This window comes from Octopus bimaculoides, chromosome 21, assembly GCF_001194135.2.
Source record: "Octopus bimaculoides isolate UCB-OBI-ISO-001 chromosome 21, ASM119413v2, whole genome shotgun sequence".
NCBI lineage: Eukaryota > Metazoa > Mollusca > Cephalopoda > Octopoda > Octopodidae > Octopus > Octopus bimaculoides.
The window spans coordinates 33,645,260-33,656,546 of record NC_069001.1 but is presented as its reverse complement, the minus strand read 5'-3'; the positions used below and the strand labels follow the sequence as shown (position 1 = coordinate 33,656,546).

Sequence of the window (11,287 nt, the reverse complement as noted above, 5' to 3'; positions counted from 1 at the left end):
ATATATATATATATATACATATATATATACATATATATATCTGTATATATATACATATATATATAGGAGAGTATTGTAGTTTGTTTGAAGCTTTGTGTATTGTTTGTAAAAAAATGGGTTTTGAATGGCACAACAATGCACTATAATAACAACAATGGATTATAATAACTGCTGTAATTTAATCATCCATAGTCTGATATAATATTTTGGAATATAAAAATTCCTTCTTCAAATATCCCTAGTAATTGACTTACACTGACCCCAGTGTCCAACTGGTACTTATTTTATCAAGCTTGAAAGGATGAAAGGCAAAGTCAACCTTGGCAGAATTTGAATGTAAAGATGGACAAAATGCTGCAAAGTATTCTGTCTGGCATGCTAATAATTCTGCAGCTCACTGCTTTAAAATAATAATAATAATAATAATCCTTTCTACTGTAGGCACAAGGCCTGAAATTTTGGGGAAGGGGGCGAGTCGATTACATCGACCCCAGTGCTCAACTGGTACTTATTTCATTGACCTCGAAAGGATGAAAGGCAGAATTTGAACTCAGAATGTAAAGACGGATGAAATGCCGCTAAGCATTTTGCCCGGCATGCTAACAATTCTGCCAGCTCATCACCTTAATAATAATAATAATAATAATAATCCTTCTGACTATAGTCACAAGGTCTGACAATATAGGTGGGAGAGGGCTAGTCAATTACATTGACTCCAGGGCTCAACTGGTATTTATTCTATCGACGACAACAGGATGAAAGGCAAAGTCAACCCTGACAGAATTTAAACTCTGAATGCAAAGACATGGAATGCCGCTAAGCATTTTGGCTGAAACGCTAACATCTCTGCCAGCTCACTGCTTCAATAATAATAATAGTAAGAACAATATGAAAATTAGCAACTTACAATTGTGCAGAAATTGCACCACCAGTTTCGTCATCCATAGAGTTCACACACAATGAGAACAGAGTTAACAAACGTACAAAAACAGAGCGATGAGATTCCACTAACTTAAAGCATGGTCCAAGAAGTTTTTTGGCGCTGTAACAAATCAAATAAACAACAATTAGAATTTATGAAATAATCCAATAAATGGTTTCAGAAATGTCAACTTTCAATGTTGTTGTTGATGGTGTTTTTTAAATCCATTTCAATGCTGATGGAATAGCAGAAGTCTGGAACAGTAGACTTATAAGTAAAGACAGACATTCCAGTGTATTCCTTTCTCAGGTGTAAATTTTTTTTTTCAAAGATGCTCAGGTGTGATCTGAGGGGGATTTGACTGCTATTTCTTGAGGAATTAGACATTCATTACTATCTGCACCAAATCTTGTTCACTAAACCCACAACAGAGAATCTACATGGTCAGTTAAGATGCTAGAAATAGTAGCCAGATTTTCCTCAATTCACACCTTGCTTTCTTAAATGAAAAAAGACACTTCAAGTAATTTAGTCCTAGATATCCTTAAAAAACAACAGGTTGGTCACAGCTGGATTACTTTCAACAACAAGACTGCTACATCAGGGTTAAGCAACAACTGTTCACTTTATTTTCAGCTCAAAAAAAAAAAAATACAGATCTTCAAAGTAAGACAAAGTAAAGAGGTGGATTAGTCATGGCTGGAATGGATCATGTCAACTGGATCAAGGCTGAACTGGAACTATAAACAGTTAATACCATTTGTGACTTCAGGCCAATATAACACCCTCCCCTGGCACCAAATCCTTATCTGCTTCTTTTATTATCATCAATGCCAAAATTAAAAGCAAATTTAACTCCAACCATGGAATTAGAAGCAGGGAAATAAAAAAAAAGTTTAAAAGCCACCAACTGTGATATGATAAAGCTTTTGATTAAGCTTTCAGTCATTTACACCAATTCTCATCATCATTTAGCATTTGCTTTTTCATGCTTACATGAGTCAGAAAGAATTTATTGCAACAAGTTTTCTACAACCAGATGCTTTGTCTGTCTGTCATCAACCCTTTCCTTTTTCCAAGCAAGGTAATATTTCCCAATGGCCAGACAAGTTTTCACAGAATATTGGGAATGAACGATATGCATTTACATCACACAATATCAAGACAAGGAGACGCACACACTAACATCTTTTACCTTTTATTTCAGTGATTAGACTGTGACCATGCTGGGGCACTGCCTTGAAGAATTTTTAGCTGAATGAATCGGTCCCAGTAATTTCTTTTTAGCTTGGTATTAATTCGATTGGTCTCTTTTGCCAAACCACTAAGCTATGGGAATGTAAACACACCAACACCAGCTATCAAGCAGTGGCGGGGGCACAACCTCGAATTCACTCTCTTTATCATCATCATAATGTTTTGTTTATTCCTACCTCCTATATTTTCCTGGTTTACAAGAGTCAGGTGAGTCCCACAATGAAATAGTTCCCATCTCAAGGACAGTTGCTGCTATAGCTGTTCTACACACAGATATCCTACACCAAATTGACAGTAAGGCCACCAGTTAACTGTTATCAACTCGTTCATCAATACACACCAACATCTGGCCCACAGACATGCTGCCTCTTCTCTCTAGCTTTTCTACCAAGACTACAGATATCTCCGATTTGAAAAACGAGTAAAGGTTAGCAACAAGAAGGCCATGTGGTTGTAAAACAATACCTCAATAATATATTCTTGTAACCCATGTTAGTTTGGATAAACACAGGTAAAAACAGATTAACTATATGACTGGTCAAATGTTCCCTTCATTCAGACAGTCTCCAATCACTCATCTCTCCTCCACTTGTCACCCATACTGTGTTCCCTTCACAGGACTTACAGTAACAACTGCACCATATCCTCCCTCCTCTGAATATCATCCCTCTGGAACCCCTTCCCTGCACATGATTTTCCTGCAGCAATAAAATTAGCTAAGCCAATCTCAGAGGATCTATAAAAGTCATAGCCCCTGCCTCAATGTAAATAAAAACCTTCTTTATATCCCCCCCCCCGCCACTTTTTCCATTACAATAAAACAAAAGTGTTACCGATTCATCATTGATTTCTCCACAGTTTGCAATCCATTTGGTTCAAAGAGAGATCTGACAGACTGTTGTTTGCAGTGCTTCAGTAAAAGGTCAACTATTTGTACCTTGGTCTGGTTGGAACAATTATGGTAAAACGATTTGGCAACTGTTCTCAAATCTGCAGAAGGCAAGAGGTGTAGTGTCTCCTCCAGGCTGGTCAGGTTTTGTTCTGAAAATGAAATAAATGCTACTATAATGGACAAGAATAAAACGATAGAGTTTGTTAAAAGTTGAAATGCAGAGGGTCACAGGAAAGGCTTTGCACTATTCTGTCAGTTCCTTTGTTCTGAATTCAAATCCTGCCTAAGCTAACTTCATCTTTCATTCCTTTAAGATCAATGAAAGAGATATCAGTGAAGAATTAGGGGCTGATTAAATCAATTATATTTCTACTTCCAAATTTACAGACTGGAACAAAAGTTATAAACATTATTATTATACAAATGGACACAGACAACAGGTGCTGTTGCTGGTATTATTATTATTATTAGTTGTTGTTGTTGTTGTTATTGTTATTAAGGTGGTGAGCTGGCAGAATAATCACCACAGTGGACACAATGCTTAATGGAAGAAGGCTGGAGGGTATATCAGCCGAAACGTTGTGTTAACAACAAACAAGATGAGGACAAATATCTGTCGAATGTAGATAATGTGTTTGATATAATCAACTAACTTCTCTTCTCAAATTTCTGGCCTTTTACAAGAATCATTGTATAACTGTCAAGTATTTTGTTAATTATTTCTTATCTTTCAGATATCTTGAAGAAGACAAAGAAAACTCCACTTCAATTCCATGAAGATTCTATCTTCAGCAAAACTCAGTTACCTAAACAGCTGTGAGACATGCTTTCATTGTTTTGGGTACCCATGTAGTCATAAACAGATACGCTCTCAACTCTCCCATTCTTGACACGGAGGAACACTGAGGATATGACAGCAGCTGGGGGAAGAAAAGGCTTCACCAGTATTGGGTTGATACTCATTTACAGCTGAGTAGACTGTAGCAACATGAAAGGAAGTACTCTTGCTCAAGGATACAACATATCACCCAGTCAAGGAACCAAATACACAGCCTTATGATCGTGAGCCCAACATCCTAACCACTAAGACAAATGTTTATATACAACAAGAACAATAAGAAGAAAGAGAAAACGCAATCAGATAATTCTCTGAAACTCTCACCTGAGTGGGCCAAACCAGCTTCGATTAATTCATTTATAAAGCTTGAAAGGTTTTCAGCAATCTCTGGATACTTTATCTTTATCTGCATTCTCCACATCAACTTGCGTGAAAACATCCGCACATACAGTTTCTGGGCAACCTCTGTCAGAAGTAAAAAAATTCCATCTTTAAAATGTTATTCTTCCTATTATCTTCATACAGGTGCTTGGGGCTTACACATTAAACCTTAATTAATTCTACACCTTCTATCTTCAATTCTATAGAATCTCACCTTAATTCTTAGGAATCTTTTAATTAGTACTATATATTCTTTGCTTAATTCTATAGAATCTTTTTCTTAATTCTAAAGTATCTCTCGTTAATTAATTCTATAGAATCTCTCATTAATTCTATAAAATCTCTAGTTAATTTTATAGAATTTTTTAATTCCACAGACACTCTCTCAATTAATTTTATAGAACCTCTATCTTTAATTCTATAGAATCTTTAATTCTATAGAATTTTTAATTCTATAGACTCTCTCTCCTTAATTCTATAGAATCTCATTCCTTAATTAATTCTACAGCAAATGAAGTAGTCATAGAAAATTCATGGAGACAAACCGAATTTGTAAACTGACCTGAGAGTCTGTTAAATTTCTCAACAACTTCCATATCATCTTCATTGAAGAGGGATCTGTAATAATCATCTTCTAACACCTGTGACATCATTGCCATAAAGTTCTCCAGATAATAAGGGACACGGAACTTGACATCTGTATCCCCATCAGCCTCCATCTCTTGAGGTTGAGATCCAGTTCCTTCATCAAGAAATTCATCAGATTTACATTTAGATACAGAGCTTTCGAGACCATCCACAGGAGATGAATCGATGCTAGAAGAATCTGAAGAGATTGGTTTTCCAAAATCAGGTAAATTTAATTGCGGTTTCTGTTTTTGCTGCTTATCACCTGCTTGTTCTGCCAGTAGAGATTTGCTCATATTCTTTGATGATTTTGATTCACTGGATAAATCTATGCTTGTACAGTCCACTGTTTCTTTAACAATGTCCGAATCCAAAACCTTGTCTGTTCCTGGTTCATTTAGATTTAATCGACAAGAGTTGCTATCATTTGTTTCACTTTGCGAACACAGAATATTTCCTTCTAACACTGACTGCAGTTTATCATCACAGAGTTTGTCATTACCATCCAATGGCAATGCATGTTGTAATGTTTGTGTTGTTGTTGTTGATGGTGTAACTTCAGTTTTATTTGGTACCAAGTGATTATTTGATAATTCAATATCATTCTCATTAACATCTAATGACAATGGATTAAGCATCAGACCAAGACTTGCAGATTCCATTTGATCCTTTGAAACTAATGAATTTGTTAAACAATCTTCCATTCCATTTTCTGTTATGTCAATTACTTCAATAACACCATTAGATAATTTCCCCCCCTGTTCCTCACTTTTTTTCTTTTTCCGCTTTAAAGACAGTCTAGTTTTTAGAGAAGTTCTTCCACGTGATTTAGATGTTTCACTTTTTGTATCCAAACAATTCTGTTTACTGAAGAAGGATTCAATCCCTGGAGAAAGTGAGAGAGAGAGAAAAAAAAAGAGCATATATAAAAATACAGAAGCAAAAAACGTTATCGCTACGCATATATTCATCGTTGCCTAAACCCTTGTCAACTCTGTGAAGCAGATTTACAATCAAAGGCATTTCAGCTGGACCATTCTGGTTTTTTTTTTCATACCCACAGGGAATCCAGGACTGCATTATGCAATGTAGTCTTTTCTATGGCATTTAAATGTGGGATTTGAAAAAAATCTGGCTGCTATTTCTGGCAGATCGAAAATGCTTGTAAAGGCTCCCTAGCCAACTCAGCATATTTGTCTATGATGTAAACAGAGATACCATTTACATCAATTTTATAATTCACTGCTGGCAAAAAAGGCAGCCATATATTATTGTTAGTATGATCATAGTTCCCATATTACAGGTAAACAACCCTCTTTATCCTGCTTCTTTCAAGACTTACTTCATTCAACCTGGAAGCTAACAGAGGTTAAAAACAGGGAATAAAATAAAGGAAAACATCAGTGTTCCTCTGTGTGTAAGAGAGAGAGAGCATAAGACATTGAGAGTGAGAGGTGAAAACAGTCTCAATCAATCAGTTGAGAGAATTCAGCCATAAAATATTTGGTAACAAAAGCTGTGTAATGAAAAAATACAAATTTACAAAGTATTTTAATACAACAAAGAGTGTTAATTAAAATTCAGATTGATGATGATGATGATGTCAGAGAGTATTCCATGTTCACCCTGTCATACTTTATCCTAAACTATTCATCACTGCATGTCCAGACTGTCTCACATTTCACTTCTTTCTATTCATCATTGCAGGGTAGATTGTGCAGTAAGCATTTCAGCAAATGGAGACATGGTATTTCTGGAATAAGAGATCTGTAAATCAAGCCTAGACATTCAGCCAATTTCCTGCTGACCGTATGTCTGATCAAACACTGCTGATCTGGGGCTACACAACAGAATTGCTAATACAACAACCCAAAATCAAGCCTCCTGATTCAGCCTTGGTCAGTTGCTCTCAACAAAGTTCAGATGCAGTTCACTTTATAATACTACTGACACATCTGGAACAGGCCTGCTCTTACACACACACACACACACACACACATACATACATATATGAACTAGACTGCATTCAAAATTGGCTATCCATTTAATTGGCACCAACATGTTACAAACATTGGTTCCCATGTGCTGTTTCTTCATTCTGTCTCTTCTGATGCGACTTTGAACTAACATTTTGTGTCCAACCAAATTCACCAACTCTTTCTCCCATCATCGCATCATCAAACTGACTCATATAACCTACATTACACAAAAACTGGAAATCCTCTTTGTTGACATTTATCCAACACAAATTAACATTGAGAGGTTCAAGCTAAACACCAACTGTATCAATCATTAATTCTCTAAGGGACTACAAAGGTCATGGTGGTGCTGCCCCTCTTCTTGTAAATAAACAACAAAAACACAAAACTACATTACCTTCTGAATCATTTGATGGATTTCGTTTTCTTTTATGGACATTCACAGGAGATTCTGAGCTACAAGTCTTTTTAACTTCAACACTATTGACATCTTTTCTGTCTCCAGAGTGATTTTCAGGGGATTTCTTAAAAAAGTGCTCAATTTTGCACTGTTTTCTCATTTTTGAAGAACTTTCCTTTGCTGGGAGTTTATGGCTTTTACGAGCCATTCTTCTGAAATTTAAGAATTCAAAATAACATTGTGTATATGTGTGTATCATCATCATCATTTAACATCCACTTTTCTTTGCTCATAAGAGTTGATTAGAATTTTTTGAAGCAGATTTTACAACTGGATGCCTTTCCTGTCACCAAACTTCACCTGTTTCCAAGTAAAGTAATGTTTCCCCATTACTGAACATGTTTTAAGAGAAGATTGGAAATGAAGGATATCGCTTGTATGACATTCATTTAAAACTATCACACAATACCAAGACAAGGGCAGACACATACACACACGATAAGCTTCTTTCAGTTTCTGTCTTGTAAATCCACTCACAAACAAGACACAGTAGGACTAAACTGACAACCATGTGGTTGAGAAGGGAACTTCTTAAGCACACAGTCAAGGCCTGTACAATGTATGTATGTATGTATAGTCTTGCAGGAACTTTGTTCATAACCATCAGTATGCAGTAGTCTCGTAGGAACTTCCAGTTTTGCTCTGTGTTATAAGTCTATCATTTTTCCCTTCCAAACTATGCTAATAGAGAGAGAAAAGGTGGGGGAGAGCGATCAAGTTACGTATAGCAGTGCTGCTCAGAAGTTTGCTTTGCAACACTGGCACCATGGGCAAATGTCTTCTACCATGAGCAATGAGTCAACCAGTTTTGAGAATAAAATCAAAACAGTGTGAAGATCCACTGGAAGGTCCATGCCTCTTCCTGGATGATAGACTTCATCCATTACCTGGTTTAACACACCCACCTAGCTCTTGAATGCCTTTAATAGAGTCCCCTCTTGCAAATATTCACTCCAGGTCTCTGATCTGAGGATAGCTTCTTCTTCCCTGATAATCTCAATGGTCTGAGAGAAGTCAGTGATGTTTTTCTCCCTCCTTTCACTAATCCATTTAAAACACATTTATACCACACTGCCACTGATTACAATTGAAGCTGTCATGATAATTATTCGCTCCTAAATAAGACTAGGATTATAATTATTGACCAGAATTAATTATTAAGTTAATGGTGGTGGTTTTCTCCTCAGTATGGGCAAAATTATAATTAACTAAATTATCTTGGTTCACAACATTAATCCTTTGCCTGCCCCAAAAAAAGCTTTCTTTTCATAAGTCCCAAGATACTCTGCTAGTTGAATAAAAATGGGAATGGGTAATCATTTCTACGATAAGGACGCCAGGGAAATATGTCCTGTGTGCCACAAGAAGGGAAAAGGTTAAACATATGAACACTGTGCAGGAGAAGTGCCAGAATAATTTCCTACAACCATTTTTATAAATTAGATAGATCAGCCAATGATGAAGCGTTTACACGGTTGGCGTACTAAAAATAACAGTTAAATCATACCCTATAGCCTTAAAAAAAAGGACAAAACCGATGGGTTTGTCATGGACGGAATATCTTGTTTCATAGGTCTATTGGATAAGAACTACTTTTGCGAAGTCGTTCTTAACCTAGTTCAATCCGACACTATTTGGGGCTAAGCGATAACAAATAAGCTGCAGTGTGGAGTTGAAAAGACAATGACTATCTTGAATTAGACAGACAAGAGCAGGAGAGGGGCTAACGAAGTAGCGTGGTTGCTCCATCTGCTAGAAATAGCAGCTAAACCCTTCAAATAACACAATATTATTAAGATTAAAGGACAAGTGGGATAATACAGTCTGGGTACACTATTCCCGAAAATAAGAGGACCTGTTTGGTCAGGACAGAACCTAACCTGAAGGATATAAAATAGACAGGGTCAAATCAACGAAGAGCCTCTACATAGAGGCTCGACCTGTTGGGAAGAGTAGCAAAATCTCTCTCAAATAACAACCTAACATCTTAAATAATTAAAGGAGACACAAGAAAATATTGTCCGGTACTACTAAAGCAGTGCGGACCCGGACGCGCGACTGCACGTTCGGGTCCGCGCTGCTTTAGTAGTACCATATTGTCCTACATACATCTAAAAGGATAAGGTAGTCACGTCCGGAATGCCTCTGATTAAAGAACTGCATTATCAGGGCGTAAACAACATACATATATGGAAGGCGAGACATTTGACTAGAGTCAAATTTATAACAAGATAAGTCTTATATTTGTTAAGTTTATATATAGATGATGATGAAACTTATTGCCTCTATACCTCCGCTACAATTTTGTTTACTTTTATTCTTCAGTTCGTGCGATAAAAATGTCATGTTTTGTTGAAGATAGCCGACCTGGGGTTATACAACCGACTAACACTCGCATGTGACGGCGATGTAGCCACATTCTGCTAAAAATAGCTACTTAATCTTCTCAACGAACAACATATTAGAAAATGTGGCTTCTAGACAACTGTCTCTGGTGAAAAAATTCAGACGAGATGGTCACAGCCGGAAAATTGATGATTTTACTCGCGCTCAGTTAAGAACTGACAACGGACTAGAAGAAAAAAGAAGTGTCAATACTAACATTTAGAAATTAAATACGAGAAAAACAATGACAGAAGATATTACAACTAGTAAATAAATACCCAGTAATGAAAACATAAAATAAATGCTAAAGAAACCAATAAACTGAATTGAAGAAAGACTAAAATAAAAGTAAATATCTCGAGTGAAAAACTTACAATTTCGCGGTTTTGGTCCAAAGAAAATATGACAGTGGAACAGTCACTTGTAAGCTAGCCACACTTTCGAATCTACCCTGATTAAAAACTTTTGTGATTACTATTGCACATCGGCAAAAGGCAGCGAGCTGGCAAAGCTGTTAGCATGCCGAACAAAATACTTAGCAGCATTTTTTCCGACTTTACGTTTTAACTTCAAATATTTCCTTCGTGGACTTACCTTTCACCCTTTTGGAACCGATAAAATAAGCACCAGTTATGTCCTGGAGTCAATGTAACCGACTCGTTCCCTCCCCAAACTTTCAGGCTTTGTTCCTTTAACAGAAAGGATTGTTATAATGTGTTCTGTCAGAGTCTCGGCGACTACATTCTTCCGGTGATCAATCGATGGTCAAACCTCTTGTGACGATTAGATGTCCATCGGAGAAGGGGGAAAAAATGGTAAAAAAAAGTCACAGTAATAAAGTCACAATTTTGGTTCGGAAAAAAGTCACATTTTTACAAACTCACGCAAACTTTGTCTTGATTAAGTTTGTAAACTTAAGACCAGTTATATTTACTATTTTTCATTTCTGTCTTATTTTAATTTATATCCTCAAATAATGAGTTGTGAAATTATTGCTGAATTAAGATCAATAGCTGGAAAGACCTTGACTAGTATCCTGTTAAACAGACGAAATGTGTATACCAGTCCAAATGTCTTGCCTGGGACTCAGTGTGGTATAATCAATGTGGACACGATCTGTCTTCGTCAAGTTCAGAAAAAATGTGTTAAGCAGAACATGCCTATGTATGCAATGTGTTCACAGACTTCACAGTATCTGTGAAACCTTTCTTATAGGCACTAAGGCCTCATTATAAAGAGGGGGACATTACAAAGACAGATAATACAATACAAAACGTGGGGTACATAAAGCGAATGATGAAATGAAATGAGTAACTTACAATATGATGACGGAATGGCTTACGAGTCCCCCAAAGCTCGCAGTTTCATTTAACAGTTTTCTTATACAGTTTGTTATCGTTTATGGTTCTTTCACGGGTGGAGATGGAGTATATGTAATCTGGGTATACCCCCACTTTTAAATTTTGTTTTTTTTTCACGGAATCCTATGTTTCAGACCATGGATTATCCGATTCTGGAAAAGATTTTTCAAAAATCTCAATTTCAA

General features: G+C 36.4%; 1 protein-coding gene across 1 annotated transcript in view; it reads right to left on the bottom strand.

Annotated features, from left to right (window-relative positions):
* The window catches only part of LOC106868099 (fanconi-associated nuclease 1), a 26,221-nt gene extending 16,079 nt beyond the window's left edge, over nucleotides 1-10,142 (bottom strand). Inside the window, exons 1-6 of the mRNA XM_014913218.2 lie at nucleotides 10,116-10,142; nucleotides 7,294-7,508; nucleotides 4,853-5,803; nucleotides 4,234-4,374; nucleotides 3,013-3,220; nucleotides 908-1,042 (exon numbers count right to left, since the gene is read on the bottom strand). Of these exons, the coding sequence (XP_014768704.1) occupies nucleotides 908-1,042; nucleotides 3,013-3,220; nucleotides 4,234-4,374; nucleotides 4,853-5,803; nucleotides 7,294-7,504 (1,646 nt within the window). The 5' untranslated portion in view covers nucleotides 7,505-7,508; nucleotides 10,116-10,142. The remainder of the gene's footprint in view (nucleotides 1-907; nucleotides 1,043-3,012; nucleotides 3,221-4,233; nucleotides 4,375-4,852; nucleotides 5,804-7,293; nucleotides 7,509-10,115) is intronic.
* Between the last annotated feature and the right edge of the window lie 1,145 nt (nucleotides 10,143-11,287).